Here is a 14,105-nt window from a genome sequence, read left to right on the forward strand (position 1 = left end):
TGTTTTTTCACCATGGCAGTCAACCCTGGAAATGTTTATTATATATACATTTCAGTTTTGTTTTACTTTTTTGTATAGCTGAATGCTGGTGTGTATCAAACTGAGCTTTTTAGATACCAGTTTCAGTAGAGGTAAAGGTTTACAGGGAAAAGTGAATACTCTACAACTCTGTAGTACACAGAAAAAGGATATTCACATTTGTTTGTATACAGTACATTTAGGGATGTGTTACTTGTAAACACAAAATTCACTTTTGCATGTACACTTTTACATATTTCTTACATACAAAATCATATACAGTTGTGCTCAAAAGTTTACATACCCTTGGAGAATTGGTAATATACAGCTCAGGAAAAAAAATCTTTCCTTTCCAAAAAAGTCGAAAAGGAAGGTTTTGGGTGAGGAACAAAAGGGTTAAAATTTAGAGACCACTGCAAATTGAACGCTTCTGTTCCTAACTCAAAACTTTCCTTCTTAACTTTTTGGAAAGAAAAAGGTGCAGTGGTCTTTAAATTTGTTCCAGAGCTGTATGTACCAATTGTCTGACAATATTTTCTGATAACATGCTGCATTCATCTTGCAATAAATTTTCACAAGATTCCCTGAGCTCACACCCCCCCAAAACATCAGTGAGCCACCACCATGCTTCACAGTGGGGATGGTATTCTGTTCACTGTAGGCCTTGTTGACCCCTCTCCAAATATAGCACTCATGGTTGTGACCATAAAGCTCTATTTTGGTCTTGTGACTCCAAATGACAGTGTGCCAGAAGCTGTGAGGCGTGTCAAGATGTTGTTGGGCATATTGTAACCAGGCTTTTTTGGGGCAGTGGCGCTGTAAAGGCTTCTTTCTGGCAACTCAACCATGCAGCAATTTTTTTTTCAAGTATCGTCTTATTGTGCTCCTTGAAACAATCACAACGTATTTTTCCAGAGCAGACTCTATTTCTCCTGAGGTTACCTGTCGGTTTTTCATGTATCCCAAAATTCTTCTGGCAGTTCTGGCTGAAATCTTTCTTGCTCTACCTGACCTTGGCTTGGTAGCAAGAGATCCCACTTCTTAATAAGTGATTGAACAGTACTGACTGGCATTTGGAAGGCTTTGGATATCTTTTTATATCTTTTTCCATCTTTATAAAGTTCCATTAGCTTGTTACGCAAGTCTTTTGACGATTCTTGTGTACTCACCATGGCTCAGTATCTAGCCTGCTCAGTGCAACTAAAAACGCATTGACTATTTATACACAGACACTAATTTCAATTTAAAAAGCCACAGGTGTGGGAAATTCAGCTTTAATTGCTGTTTTCAGCATGTGTGTCTGTAACAAGGCCAAAAATTCAAGGGTATGTAAACTTTCAGGGCCATTTGGGTGATTTCTGTTATCATTAAAAAGGAGCCAAACAAGTATGTGATAATATATGGCATCATATGATCACTATCCTTAAATATTTTTTTTTTGCATGAGGCAAGACATCTTTTCAAAATCAATGCCAAAATTTCACAATTTGTGCCAGGGTATGCAAACTTAGGAGCAACTGTAAATTACTTTGAACATGGCATAGTTGTTGGTGCCAGACAGGCTGGTTTGAGTATTTCAGTGCTGATTTACTGGGATTTTCCCCACAACGGTCAAACGATTTTGATAATTGAATGGATCATTTTGCATGTGATGGCTCAAACGATGAAAGAAGGTATAGAAGTTGTGAAGAGCATGACAATTTCGCTGAGAGTCAACTCATCAGTTTTGAAAAGCAAGTAGGTATTGTAGACAATTGTACTTACAATTGTGAAATCATGAATAATGCCAGATTTGTTACTACATTTTATAAAGAGGTAAGTGTTATCCCATTTCAGCAGGCCTTCCTGCAACATCAGAAGAGGAGTATCCCTAATAAGTTAAAATATTTGTGCTCAAATTAAAATTTTAACTCAAATATTTATACTCCTCCATGAACTGCCACCTTAACGTGGTGGAGGGGTTTGAGTACCCGAGTGACCCTAGGAGCTATGTTGTCTGGGGCTATATGGAAACAGGTCCTGGGCGACGGGTCAGCCTGGGCGACGGGTCAGCCTGAGAGCGGTTCAAAAACCCTTTAAGATGGAAAACATTTTGAGGACCGTGAATGCTATGGCGCAGCCGGGGCCCCACCCTGGAGCCAGGCCTGGGGTTGGGGCTCGTATGCGAGCGCCTGGTGGCCGGGCCTTTCCCCACGGGGTTGGGCCGGGCTCAGCCCGAAGGAGCGACATGGGGCCGCCTTCCCGTGGGCTCACTACCTGCAGGAGGGACCATAAGGGGTCGGTGCGTAGAGGATCAGGCGGCAGAGGATGGACTCTTCACCACTCTGGAGTTGCCCATGGTGAGAGACGGCGGGGTGGTGTGGGTTTGCTTATAGCCCCCCAGCTCTGCCGCCATGTGTTGGAGTTTACCCCGGTGAACGAGAGGGTTGTTTCCCTGCGCCTATGGGTCAGGGATAGGTCTCTCACTGTTGTTTGTGCCCACCAGCCGAACGGCAGTGCAGAGTACCCAACCTTCTTGGAGTCTCTGGGAGGGGTGCTGGAAAGTGCTCCGACTGGGGACTCCATCGTTCTACTGGGGGACTTCAACGCCCACGTGGGCAACGACAGTGACACCTGGAGGGCCGTGATTGGGAGGAACGGCCCCCCTGATCTGAACCCGAGTGGTGTTCAGTTATTGGACTTCTGTGCTAGTCACAGTTTGTCCATAACGAACACCATGTTCAAGCATAAGGGTGTCCATCAGTGCACGTGGCACCAGGACACCCTAGGCCGTAGGTCGATGATAGACTTTGTTGTCATTTCATCTGACCTGCGGCCGTATGTCTTGGACACTCAGGTAAAGAGAGGGGCGGAGCTGTCAACTGATCACCACCTGGTGGTGAGTTGGATCCGATGGCAGGGGAGGAAGCTGGACAAACTCGGCAGACCCAAGCGTACTGTAAGGGTCTGCTGGGAACGTCTGGCCGAGTCTCCTGTCAGAGAGATCTTTAACCTCCGGCAGAGCTTCGACTGGATCCCAAGAGAGGCTGGAGATATTGAGTCCTAGTGGACCATGTTCTCCACCTCCATTGTCGAAGCGGCTGATCGGAGTTGTGGCCGTAAGGTCTCCGGTGCCTGTCGAGGCAGCAATCCCCGAACCCGATGGTGGACACCGGAAGTAAGGGATGCCATCAAGCTGAAGAAGGAATCCTATCAGGCCTGGTTGGCTTGTGGGACTCCTGAGGCAGCCGACGGGTACTGGCAAGCCAAGCGGACTGCAGCCCGGGTGGTTGTGGAGGCAAAAACTCGGGCCTGGGAGGAGTTCGGTGAGGCCATGAAGAAGGACTATCGGCTGTCCTCAAAGAGATTCTGGCAAACCGTCCGGCGCCTCAGGAGAGGAAAACAGTGCCCTACCAACGCTGTTTACAGTGGAGGTGGGCAGCTGTTGACCTCAACTGGGGATGTCGTCGGGCGGTGGAAGGAGTACTTTAAGGATCTCCTCAATCCCGCTGTCACGTCTTCCATTGAGGAAGCAGAGGCTGAGGGCTCAGAGGTGGACTCGTCCATCATCCAGGATGAAGTCACTGAGGTAGTCAAGAAACTCTTCGGTGGCAAGGCACCAGGGGTGGATGAGATCTGCCCTGAGTACCTCAAGTCTCTGGATGTTGTGGGGCTGTCTTGGTTGACACGCCTCTGCAGCATCGCGTGGCAGTCGGGGACAATGCCTCTGGGATGGCAGACTGGGGTGGTGGTCCCTCTTTTTAAGAAGGGGGACCGGAGGGTGTGTTCCAACTACAGGGGGATCACACTTCTCAACCTCCCCGGGAAAGTCTATGCCAGGGTACTGGAGAGGTGAATACGGCCGAAAGTCGAACCTCAGATTTAGGAGGAACAGTGTGGTTTTCGTCCGAGCCGTGGAACACTGAACCAGCTCTATACCCTCTACAGGGTGATGTAGGATTCATGGGAGTTTGCCCAATCAATCCACATGTGTTTTGTGGATTTGGAGAAGGCATTCGTCTGTGTCCCTCGCGGCATCCTGTGGAGGGTGCTTCGGGAGTATGGGGTCCTGGGTCCTTTGCTAAGGGCTGTCAGGTCCCTGTACGACCGAAGCAGGAGCTTGGTTCGCATTGCCGGCAGTAAGTCAGACTTGTTCCCAGTGCATGTTGGACTCCGGCAGGGCTGCCCTTTGTCGCCGGTTCTGTTCGTAATTTTTATGGACAGAATTTCTAGGCGCAGCCAGGGGCCGGAGGGTGTCAGGTTTGGGGACCACACAATTTTGTCTCTGCTCTTTGCGGATGATGTTGTTGTGTTGGCCCCTTCAAACCAGGACCTTCAGCATGCACTGGGACGGTTTGCAGCTGAGTGTGAAGCGGTGGGGATGAAAATCAGTACCTCCAAATCCAAGGCCATGGTCCTCAGTCGGAAAAGGGTGGCTTGCCCACTTCAGGTTGGTGGAGAATTCAGGCCTCAAGTGGAGGAGTTTAAGTATCTATGGGTCATGTTCACGAGTGAGGGAAGGATGGAACGGGAGATTGACAGACGGATCGGTGCAGCTTCTGCAGTAATGCGGTTGATGTATCGGTCTGTTGTGGTGAAGAAAGCTGAGCCGCAAGGTTGAAGTTCTCGATTTACCGGTCAATCTACGTTCCTACTCTCACCTATGGTCATGACCGAAAGGACAAGATCCCGGATACAGGCGGCCGAAAGGAGCTTTCTCCGCAAGGTGGCTGGGCGATCCCTTAGAGATAGGGTGAGAAGCTCGGTCACCCGGGAGGAGCTCAGAGTAGAGCCGCTGCTCCTCCACATCGAGAGGGGTCATCTGAGGTGGCTTGAGCATCTGTTCCGGATGCCTCCGGAACGCCTTCCTGGGAAGGTGTTCCGGGCCCGTCCCACCGGGAGGAGACCCCAGGGAAGACCTAGGACACGCTGGAGGGACTATGTCTCCCGGCTGGCCTGGGAACATCTCGGTGTCCCCCTGGAAGAGCTAGAGGAAGTGTCTAGGGAGAGGGAAGTCTGGGCATCCCTGCTTAGACTGCTGCCCCCGTGACCCAGCCCTGGATAAGCGGAAAAAGATGGATGGATGGAAATATTTATAATTTAAAATTGATATTCCCTATTTAACCATTCTTGCCATTCTGTCATTTAATTTGTATTGACATGTAGTCTCCTCATACACGCTTTAGATGCTCTCAGTACTATCCCCCCACCCAAAACCACCCAGGACTAACTAATACTATAGAGTCTATAGAGACTAACTATCAGCACTATAGAGAAATGTGTATTTTTATTTGTAGTACAGGTCAGGGAAATACAAATAACAACACTCAAAAATAATTATTGAAGTAGTATCATGTTTTACATAATGCCCACCTTTGCTTGTGGTTGCATTTGAATGAACACCTACTGTATTCTGTATAAAGTGCACACATTTTGAGCAGAGCCCTACACAATAAGATGTTTTAGAAGTAGTAAAGGCACTGTAATATGGAACTCTGGTCAAGGATTTTAGCCTTCCTAGTCACGCAGCTCCAGTATTAGTTTCAGCCAGGTTTCTTTTTGTGGAACCGAGTAGTAAATGCTCCAGGATACTGATCATACACAAATATTTGAAAATACACTGTTAAAACCTTTGCCAGCCTGGTTAGAGGGGGGACTATAAGTCAGTTCCCCAGTCTTAGACTCTTAACATGGGTGATCAACAACCAAGTGGGCCTAAATACATAAAAAATGTTGGTGGTGAACATTCTATAAAAACTAACTCTTCAAATGGAGTAATGAATAGAGGTTGTGTCTAATTTAAAAAAAATGTGGGCAGTGGATAAGGCATTTTTTCATTGTTTATACGTTTTCCATTTAGCAGGTTTAATACAACCATATGCCTGTCTTGTGTTTAGTTGGTGAGGAAAACACTATTTATTGCTGAGACCCAGGAATGCCATGCTGGACATGGTCTGTGGACATTGATCAGTATTATTCAAGAACATAAAACCCTTTTCTCATGATTGAGAATATATGTCTTTCTTGACAGACTATATTTTGAGGTCTACAGTCTTGCCCATGAGACAATGCGTAAAGCCGCTGTTATACCCCAAGGAAGAGGAATACCATTTTGTACTAGAGATTAGGAAACAGCTGTTTACTGACTTACCTTGAGACAAGTGATTGTCTAAAAATCTGAGCTTCAATAAACACAAGTGTGACTGAATATTTTGTGTTGATTCATAACACAGATTATTTTATCTCATCTTGCTGTGTATTCAAGGTTTTGAAAGGCTTCTACAAGTTGTAATTTAAATGACATTTCAGACCAGATTTTACATAACAAAATACATATATATAACCCTAAAACAAATTAATGTTTAGACTTTATTTTGTATAGTAAAATTTAGCATCTGTAGATGCTCTTACAGATATTCATAAATGCACATATCAACAAACTATAAAAAATAAAATGAATGCTTGCTAGGGCTAGGTTCAAAAGAAGTGTTAGGGTAAGGGTTAGGGATTAGAGGTAGTGTTAGTAGATAGTTGAAAGTAAATGTTGGTTTTACAATTTACAATTAGAATTAGGGTAAGGATTAAGGTTAGGGTTAGTGATAGCAGATAGTTAATTGAAAGTAAATGCTTGCTAAGATTAAGGTTAGGTTTAGATTTACAATAAAAGTTTATGGGTTAGACAGTGTTAAGTGTTAAGTTTAGGGATATGATGAGATTTAAGGTTAGGGTAAGTGTTAGTCGATAAATAATTGAAAATATATTGACAGTCTGTAAAGTATCTACAGATTGACTATCCAAATAGTGTTACAAAAATCTAAATGGCCATCAATTGTAATCCACATTATTCACATGTCCTATTACTGCAGTATTATTTACTTGCTGTGTGAAACTGGATAAAATGAAGACCGATTTGCATGATTTCTTGTAATTCATCATATTAGTATTACCGTACCATAATCTTCCTTACATTGTATAACCAATGTGTAAAGTGTTTCCATTCCTCCTGGTTCATATTAGCCTGTATGGATCAAACTGAAACAGTCAAAATGTGTAGCCAAAATGAACTGATGAAACACTTCAATATACGGAATAAACTGTCGTTGTTGTTGTTGGTCCTTTTGGATAAAGACAAGGTCATTGTAAACTTGCTGATCAATCAGTGAAGCTATTTCCCTGAGAGTAGGTGTAAGTGTTCTGCTATAAACAATACTTTGAATAGGTTTAAACTGAAAGGTCGAGCCTGCCCTAAATCCAGACGGTTTTATAGATCTCTGTAAGACTGTTTAAAAGAGCAGCTCCAAAGTCACCGTCACACCAATTGAGCCAATGATTGCTTCGTTTTAATAAAATAAAAAAGTGAAGAGAGAATTCTAGGCAACTGTAGAATACTGTAGCAAGAGAAAGAAAATGTATGCTTCACATGAAGGTTGTCAGTACAATGCCAGGACGCCGGGACTTTGGTGGTTGTGTATAACTACTATGTATGACATTGCCAGGGTTGTGAAATTTACGATTAACTGGCTGGGTCCTAATTTATCCCTCCCGTTTTCCTGAACTCGTTATTCCCCCCAAAACTGTGCCATTGTGTCCTTCCATTTACTAATTTCAAAGAAAATGACCAATGTCCCGAATGCATTGGAAACACCCATTAGCCCATGTCTCCACCAATCATTTGCTGGTGTAATACGATGTTGGTATGGTGTGGTAGTCTGTTGTGATGGAGAGCTCTGTCTGGGAAGTCTGCTTGGCCAGAACGAAAACTCGTGACTCTTTAAGTCTGTTACAAGGGCATAGTATAAACGTGGCGTAGAGGAACTTGGGTTTGAAGCAAACTTTCTAAAATGGCTGAGGGGGCGTTTCAATGCAGACTACGAGATTTTGTATTAGAAAGGTTATTTTTAAGTAGAGCTGTGGGCTAAAAACGCAGACTGTAACTTCCTCTTAGACTGACTCTCCACAGGGGGTGAGATCTTTCCATGCAGCCTCGGAGTGATTTTACGGCTTCTCCCTGCTGGGCACCTTTCTCGTGTGGACATGTAATATATGCGAAAATGTGCATTTGTGCACGACTATGTCCACGCATGTACAATACATGTCTACACAGTCCTCTCTGTGCTGCCACCCTAACATATGCAGAGGCTGCCAGCCTCCTCTCCTGTCCTGTCTGCACGCAGAGCATTAGGATGCAAAGTGTTCGACGTCAAGGGAAAACCAGATGAACAAAAACGCTTTAGTGTTGCTAAAACAAGCCCATCGGTGCATGCCCATGATAGGATGCGTGTGTCTGTTTTGACTTCAAAACCACCGAGGCAGGTTCTCCGCATCACTCCGCGAATAGAATAGAACCTCCAGAGAGAACCACCGCTGCACTGATTTATCCTCCTCACTCTCATCCATTCTCCATCCCTCTGTTCTCCCTTCCTCTCCTCCCATGTGGTAGGTCCAAACTGCTTCGCCGGAACAACGATCATCCCAGCCGGCATTGAAGTGAAGGTGGACGACTGCACCATCTGCCGCTGTCACAACGGGGACTGGTGGAAGCCCGCTCAGTGCCTGCGCAGAGAGTGCCTCAATGGCCAGACGTTGTCATAGTAACCCTGGCGGGGGGACGGTGTTGGTGATGTGCAGCCTGGGAGTGGTCTGGAATGCTGCCGCAGCCGTGACAAACAAACAAAATGCTCATCTCGTGTGATTGGTATGATGGACAGGATTGGAGCACAATTTCTTGGCGACACTGGCTAGGAGACGGCATAACTAGCTGCGATTTAAAGGTCTCACACCTAGTACCTACACCGCACCAGAACCACAACTTTGACCATGAAGGTGCGGAGAGAGTGAGAGAGCAGGAGGAAGAACTTTTCTTGAGACTGTTTTTTCCTGTTTTGACTGTCTAACTATATATATTTTCTCATGAGTACTTCTTGCTTACGCTGCTTAGCAACCCAATTATATATTTCATTAACTCATTTCCTCCTAACCATTGACACTTTTACAAATGCCTGTCGTATTTGCTGCTCACTCATATGTTTTGAGATCTAGAGGGTTGAACAGGACACAAGAACCAGATGAACTGTAAGCACACAATTCACTGCACTTTAAACAAAAGTCAGCTGGGGTTTAAATCGAAAATGTTACTCCGCTATTACATGAACAGTGATCACTTCAGTGTAACACTCAGCTTTTATGATCTCTGTGTTAGTCATTGAACTCATTGCCAGTGAGTTCACTCCTTCTTGACTTTTTCCCTTTTTTTGACTGTCCTTGAGATGCTATCGGAGGCCATTCTCATCACATATATCAAATTAATAATACATTATTAACTGATAAGTTAATCAAAAAGTAGAAAATGAACAAACATTACATCTTTTTTGGGCAGTTGAAGTAAAGTCCTAAGTTAGAAACCAGGATAAACTATAACGGGGTAAACTCACACAGCATTAATGCGCTACATCGGCCATTCCTCATGGCTTAATTGCGTTTATTGTTTTCCCCCATGGCCCAAACCAACAGAAAATATTCCTCAGAGCGAACAGCTTGAACTTGTTATCCAAGCAATTACCAAGTCAAGCAGCGGCCTGCTTTAATTTCCCTTAATCAAGCACTATTCTGTGGTAAATCATATGCCCGGGCCAGCAACAGCCAAGCAAACTCGGCAAGAACTCAGAGAGAGACAAAGGGAAAATCTGCATGTGTTGGTGCTTCAAAGCAGAGGATCACAGAGACACACATAAACACACAAACACGTATGCATGTGCATACACACTCACATACACTTTCATCGTCTATACGCCAATACACACAGTTTGCCCAGGAATACATTTTCAGCTTGCAAATGTTGATCCACTGCAGCTCAAGAAAAAGCACTTAAGCCAATAAGACTCTTGTTGAGATACAAAGCTCCTCTCAATAGATTACACACTAGATATTCTGTTTTATAACCTCCTATATAGATCAGCATAGGTCCACTATGGCAGCCCAGCATATGGCCAGGGCTATTTAGCTTTAGCTAATGCAATGCCTTGCTAATGCATTGATTCTAATATGTTTAAGTGTCACAGCTCCAACCAGCTCCACACGACCGGTGTACTGTGCACTACCCACATTCTAGGCTCTTTTCTTTTTGAGATGATAAATACTGGTCGTTAATTCAACTGTGAATTTCCTACTAAGCCTCTGCAATTTATCACTGATACTTTTTTTTTTTTTTTTAGGTGAGAATCCCTTCCTGTTAACCTTTTAGAACATATTCCTCCTGTGTGATGGATGAACTACTTAATAACGGCTTCCAGCTTTCGGTAATGAGACAGAAATGAACACAGGAGTGAGACCCCTGGGCCCTGACTAAAGAGGTGGAGGAATAGAATACCAGCCTGTGTCCCGAATGACACCGTCATTTCCCGTGTAGTGCACTGTGTTTGACCAATGCCCGAGGGGAAAAGGCGGTGCACTGTAGGGAATAGGTTCCCATTTGGGACATAACCCCCAAATATACATTAACAAGCCTCTCCTCCGAAACCCATCTTTGTCTGCACTGCAGCCACTGTACTGTAGTTTACCTCATTATTTTCTACTCAGCAGCCTGCAGTCTTATTATTATTATTGAATTATGGGGAATTCAGTAGATGAACGAATGAGGGAAGGGGAATTCAATTCTGGTGTGCATCATTATAGTCAGAGTTGCTCAGGTCATTTTTGTAATTACCTTGTCTCGTGAGGAATGAGTCATTCACAAATTGAAGAGATGTCATTTATCAACCCGGAATATATGCACATTTTGTATTATGCACATCGACTTCACAGGTCCATACACTGAGTCTCATACATGACATCTTTCCACGTAGGTATCACTCACACTCTTTAATTAGGTCTGTCATCTAAATATCTGTCCAAATATCAGGTATTTACACTTCAGTGTCATTGATTTATGTGACTGAATAAACGGTAGATTATCCTTCGCTGCCATGGTGTGTGGAACTTTCAAAAATAAGACAAAGAAAGAGGGACAGAACCTTGGAAAAAGAAAGGAGTTACCGAAACAACAGAGGGCAAGTGAAAAGTGATTCAGAAACATGGCCACTACCATTGTTGCTTCACTAACCAGCATGTATGTTTAAATGACCAACCACAGCCACGACTGCAAAAAAACCTAACTGAAAACTCTAGAGCAATGTCCATTGTTTGCCTCGCTTCTGCTTAACATAGAGTACTGTGCCAAAGTGTCAAAGGCACTTGAAAATCAACCTAAGGTCATTTATTTGGGCAGTGTTTCAATATATATCTCATATACATTTTTTCCAAATAAACACTATCCAAATAAACAACTTTAGTTTGACCTTCAGTTGCCTAAGACTTTTGAACAGTACTGTATAATACATGAATACTCAAGAGTGAATAATTCGTATCCTTTACATACAGTACAGCAAGCCTAGAGTCCCTACTAGTTTCCACTACTGTACAGGATATGGCCAAGTGTTAGCAAGGACACATCTGAACAAGTATTTTACAGCCAGTTGGGTTCAATGTACAGAGGGATGCACAGAGACATATATTGCATATAATCATGCAAATGTATACTTTATACCTGTCTGTGGAGCTAGGGATCCCTGAAAAGGTCACGGATTTCCAGGTTGTTGAAAGACAACTTATCTCCTTCGGGCTAAAGCAGTGGACACCCTCCGGTCATGGATCACATTAAAATAACCCCTCTCCTGTTGATATTGATAACCTTTTATTGTTATACATTCTCTTGAATGATAATCACAACCTCGGTTTCGTGAACAGCTGCGGAAGATCTCATTGCTAATAAAAACTGAAGCCAATAAGTGCAAAGGCTAAGAGAGTGGTCTTAAAATGTTTCGACCACGCATTTCCCACCCAAAACAGGATTCTATAAGGAGCTTACAAGGTACTCTCAAACTCTTCAGACAAACTATAGCAGTGTGCGGTAGATTTTGTACCCAACACTAAGACCCCAGCTGGAGTTTCAAATTAGAGCACGAGTTCTTTATTTATTTTGAAAATTCGAGGGAGCAGAGCCGACCTGTTCATTTTCTCTTCATTCTGTAATGGTCTGGTCTTTTGTGTGCCTGGCCCTGAAAGTCTATCCTACTAGCCCTGCTCACTAACACACCTAACAACCCACTCCAGACACTGCTGGTCCGCTGCCCATCATACGGCTGTGAAGGTGTATCATACCACTGCTCTTTTTACAAGACACCGACTTACTGTATCTGGAAGCTATGAAAGATTGTTCTACAGCTTTTTCTTTTTTTTTCTGTTACATAAAGTGTGCCTGAAAAACCAACTGAGAGTACTATCTAATAAGAAGAGAAAACACTGTTATTAAACAATCAAACTGTGTTATTATATGGGCACAAGGGGTTAGTCCTAAAGATGACACAAATATGAACTTCTGAAAACACTCATACCACATCGAATTAGAAACAGAAAATATTAGCAAAAAGAGGATTTGGTTGGATGAGACAACACTCCCCACTGCAGAACAGCTTTTATGACATAGTGGGTACATCTAACCACACACTAGATTTGAATTCCAAATAAAAATGAAACAACCCCTTGTGTCCCTCATGGTGTAAAGTAACTTGTAAATACCTTGAAAACGTATGTGTATTCTGGAAATCCGAGGCAGACGGGGGAAAAAAGTATTATTTATGGAGACAAAAACTATTTTGTTAAATAGACTGAAGAATAAGTGTTACTATACAGCAACGTTGTGTGTCTTGATTCCTTTCTTTCATTGACACGTCTACTGTCCAGACAGATATATGAATCCTCACCTCTTATTCCGACAAAGACTCTTACATGCAAGAAATCACCGACAACAGATGAGTTGAGTGAACACAATGCAGATTCTACAAACATGTACAATACTTCACCGGGATCTATAATGCCTGAGGCTCATGGAAATGCGGTACCATGAAAAACACAACCTCTGCTTAAACAGGCTATAGTCCACATTTTTATTCATTACCAGGCTAAGCTGAGGTTCTCTCTGTCCACACCACTAATTGCCCCCCCTCCACTTCCCACATGGAGAGGAAGAGGGAAGCAATTTAATGCGGCACGCAGTAATCAATAGCAATTATGCCTATCCCTCAGTAATCCTACTGAGAGAGGCCTCCTGGAAGAGGGCCAAAAAAGACGGCTGCGTTCCAAAAGGCACATTGTATTCCCTATGCAGTGTTTTACTTTGACCGGTGCTCAACAATAACAGGCCCTGGTCAAACATTATACACATTATAGGGAACAGAGTCCCATTTGGGATACAGATGCCTACTAAATGCTATACAGGACAATCGCAGCTCAGCGCCATATAATGCAGCAGCACACCTGGGTTCAATTACTATTTGAAACCTTTAATATGTTTGCGTTTGAAGGAAGTGTTTGCATTTCAACCTTTCATTACATGAAAATGTCCATGATATACCTACAGTAGTGGTGGATTTATAGTGTTTCACCCCACATCCCTCCACTGTTGGCAAAAAGAAACAAGACAGCAGACAGGGAAGCAAAATCTAACAAGGTTGTGTCATATAAATGTCTTAATTACAAGATGAAAGGTCTCAAAATAGTTTTCAAAGCTATTGTATGTTGCTCAACAAAAAGCACTAGGTCTGAATGCCTTGCTGTAACTCCACAAGGGAGCAAATTAGGGATATCCCATTGAACCAAACCTACCTTGAGCATTGAATAGGCAGGGTTTCCCCTTTTGGGATGGTTTTATTGTATCCTTTAAGACAGACAGTCTCTATCAAACGCAAAGTAATTGCAATGCTTTTGAACCCAGGTTAGTAAATAAAGAGGGATACGCTCTAGGCTGGTGGGTAATGTGTTTTTGGCAGCCAGAGACCCAAGGAAAATACCTGGTTTGTTTTGTTTCCACTGAAAGTGCCAACTTGGTGACTAGACAATGAATTCCCCCCCATTTCCCTACCATACCCTTCATCTCGTTATGGAATTTATCTTAAGCCCCCCTTACTCTTAGTCTTAAAGGGCTGACACTCCTAATTAGGATAGAATGAGCCCTTTAAAATTGGAGAATACTTGGGGTAGACGAGGAAAAGGAGGCAGTGTGTATTACATGTATA

General features: G+C 43.4%; 1 protein-coding gene across 2 annotated transcripts in view; it reads left to right on the plus strand.

The window, feature by feature from the left end:
- The window catches only part of vwc2l (von Willebrand factor C domain containing 2 like), a 57,920-nt gene extending 44,073 nt beyond the window's left edge, over positions 1-13,847 (plus strand). For both annotated transcript variants that reach the window (XM_020055082.3, XM_010879782.4), the window contains one exon: positions 8,438-13,847. In XM_020055082.3, the coding sequence (XP_019910641.1) occupies positions 8,438-8,589 (152 nt within the window). In that variant the 3' untranslated portion in view covers positions 8,590-13,847. The remainder of the gene's footprint in view (positions 1-8,437) is intronic.
- Positions 13,848-14,105: the final 258 nt, after the last annotated feature.

Source organism: Esox lucius, chromosome 16 (assembly GCF_011004845.1).
Source record: "Esox lucius isolate fEsoLuc1 chromosome 16, fEsoLuc1.pri, whole genome shotgun sequence".
NCBI lineage: Eukaryota > Metazoa > Chordata > Actinopteri > Esociformes > Esocidae > Esox > Esox lucius.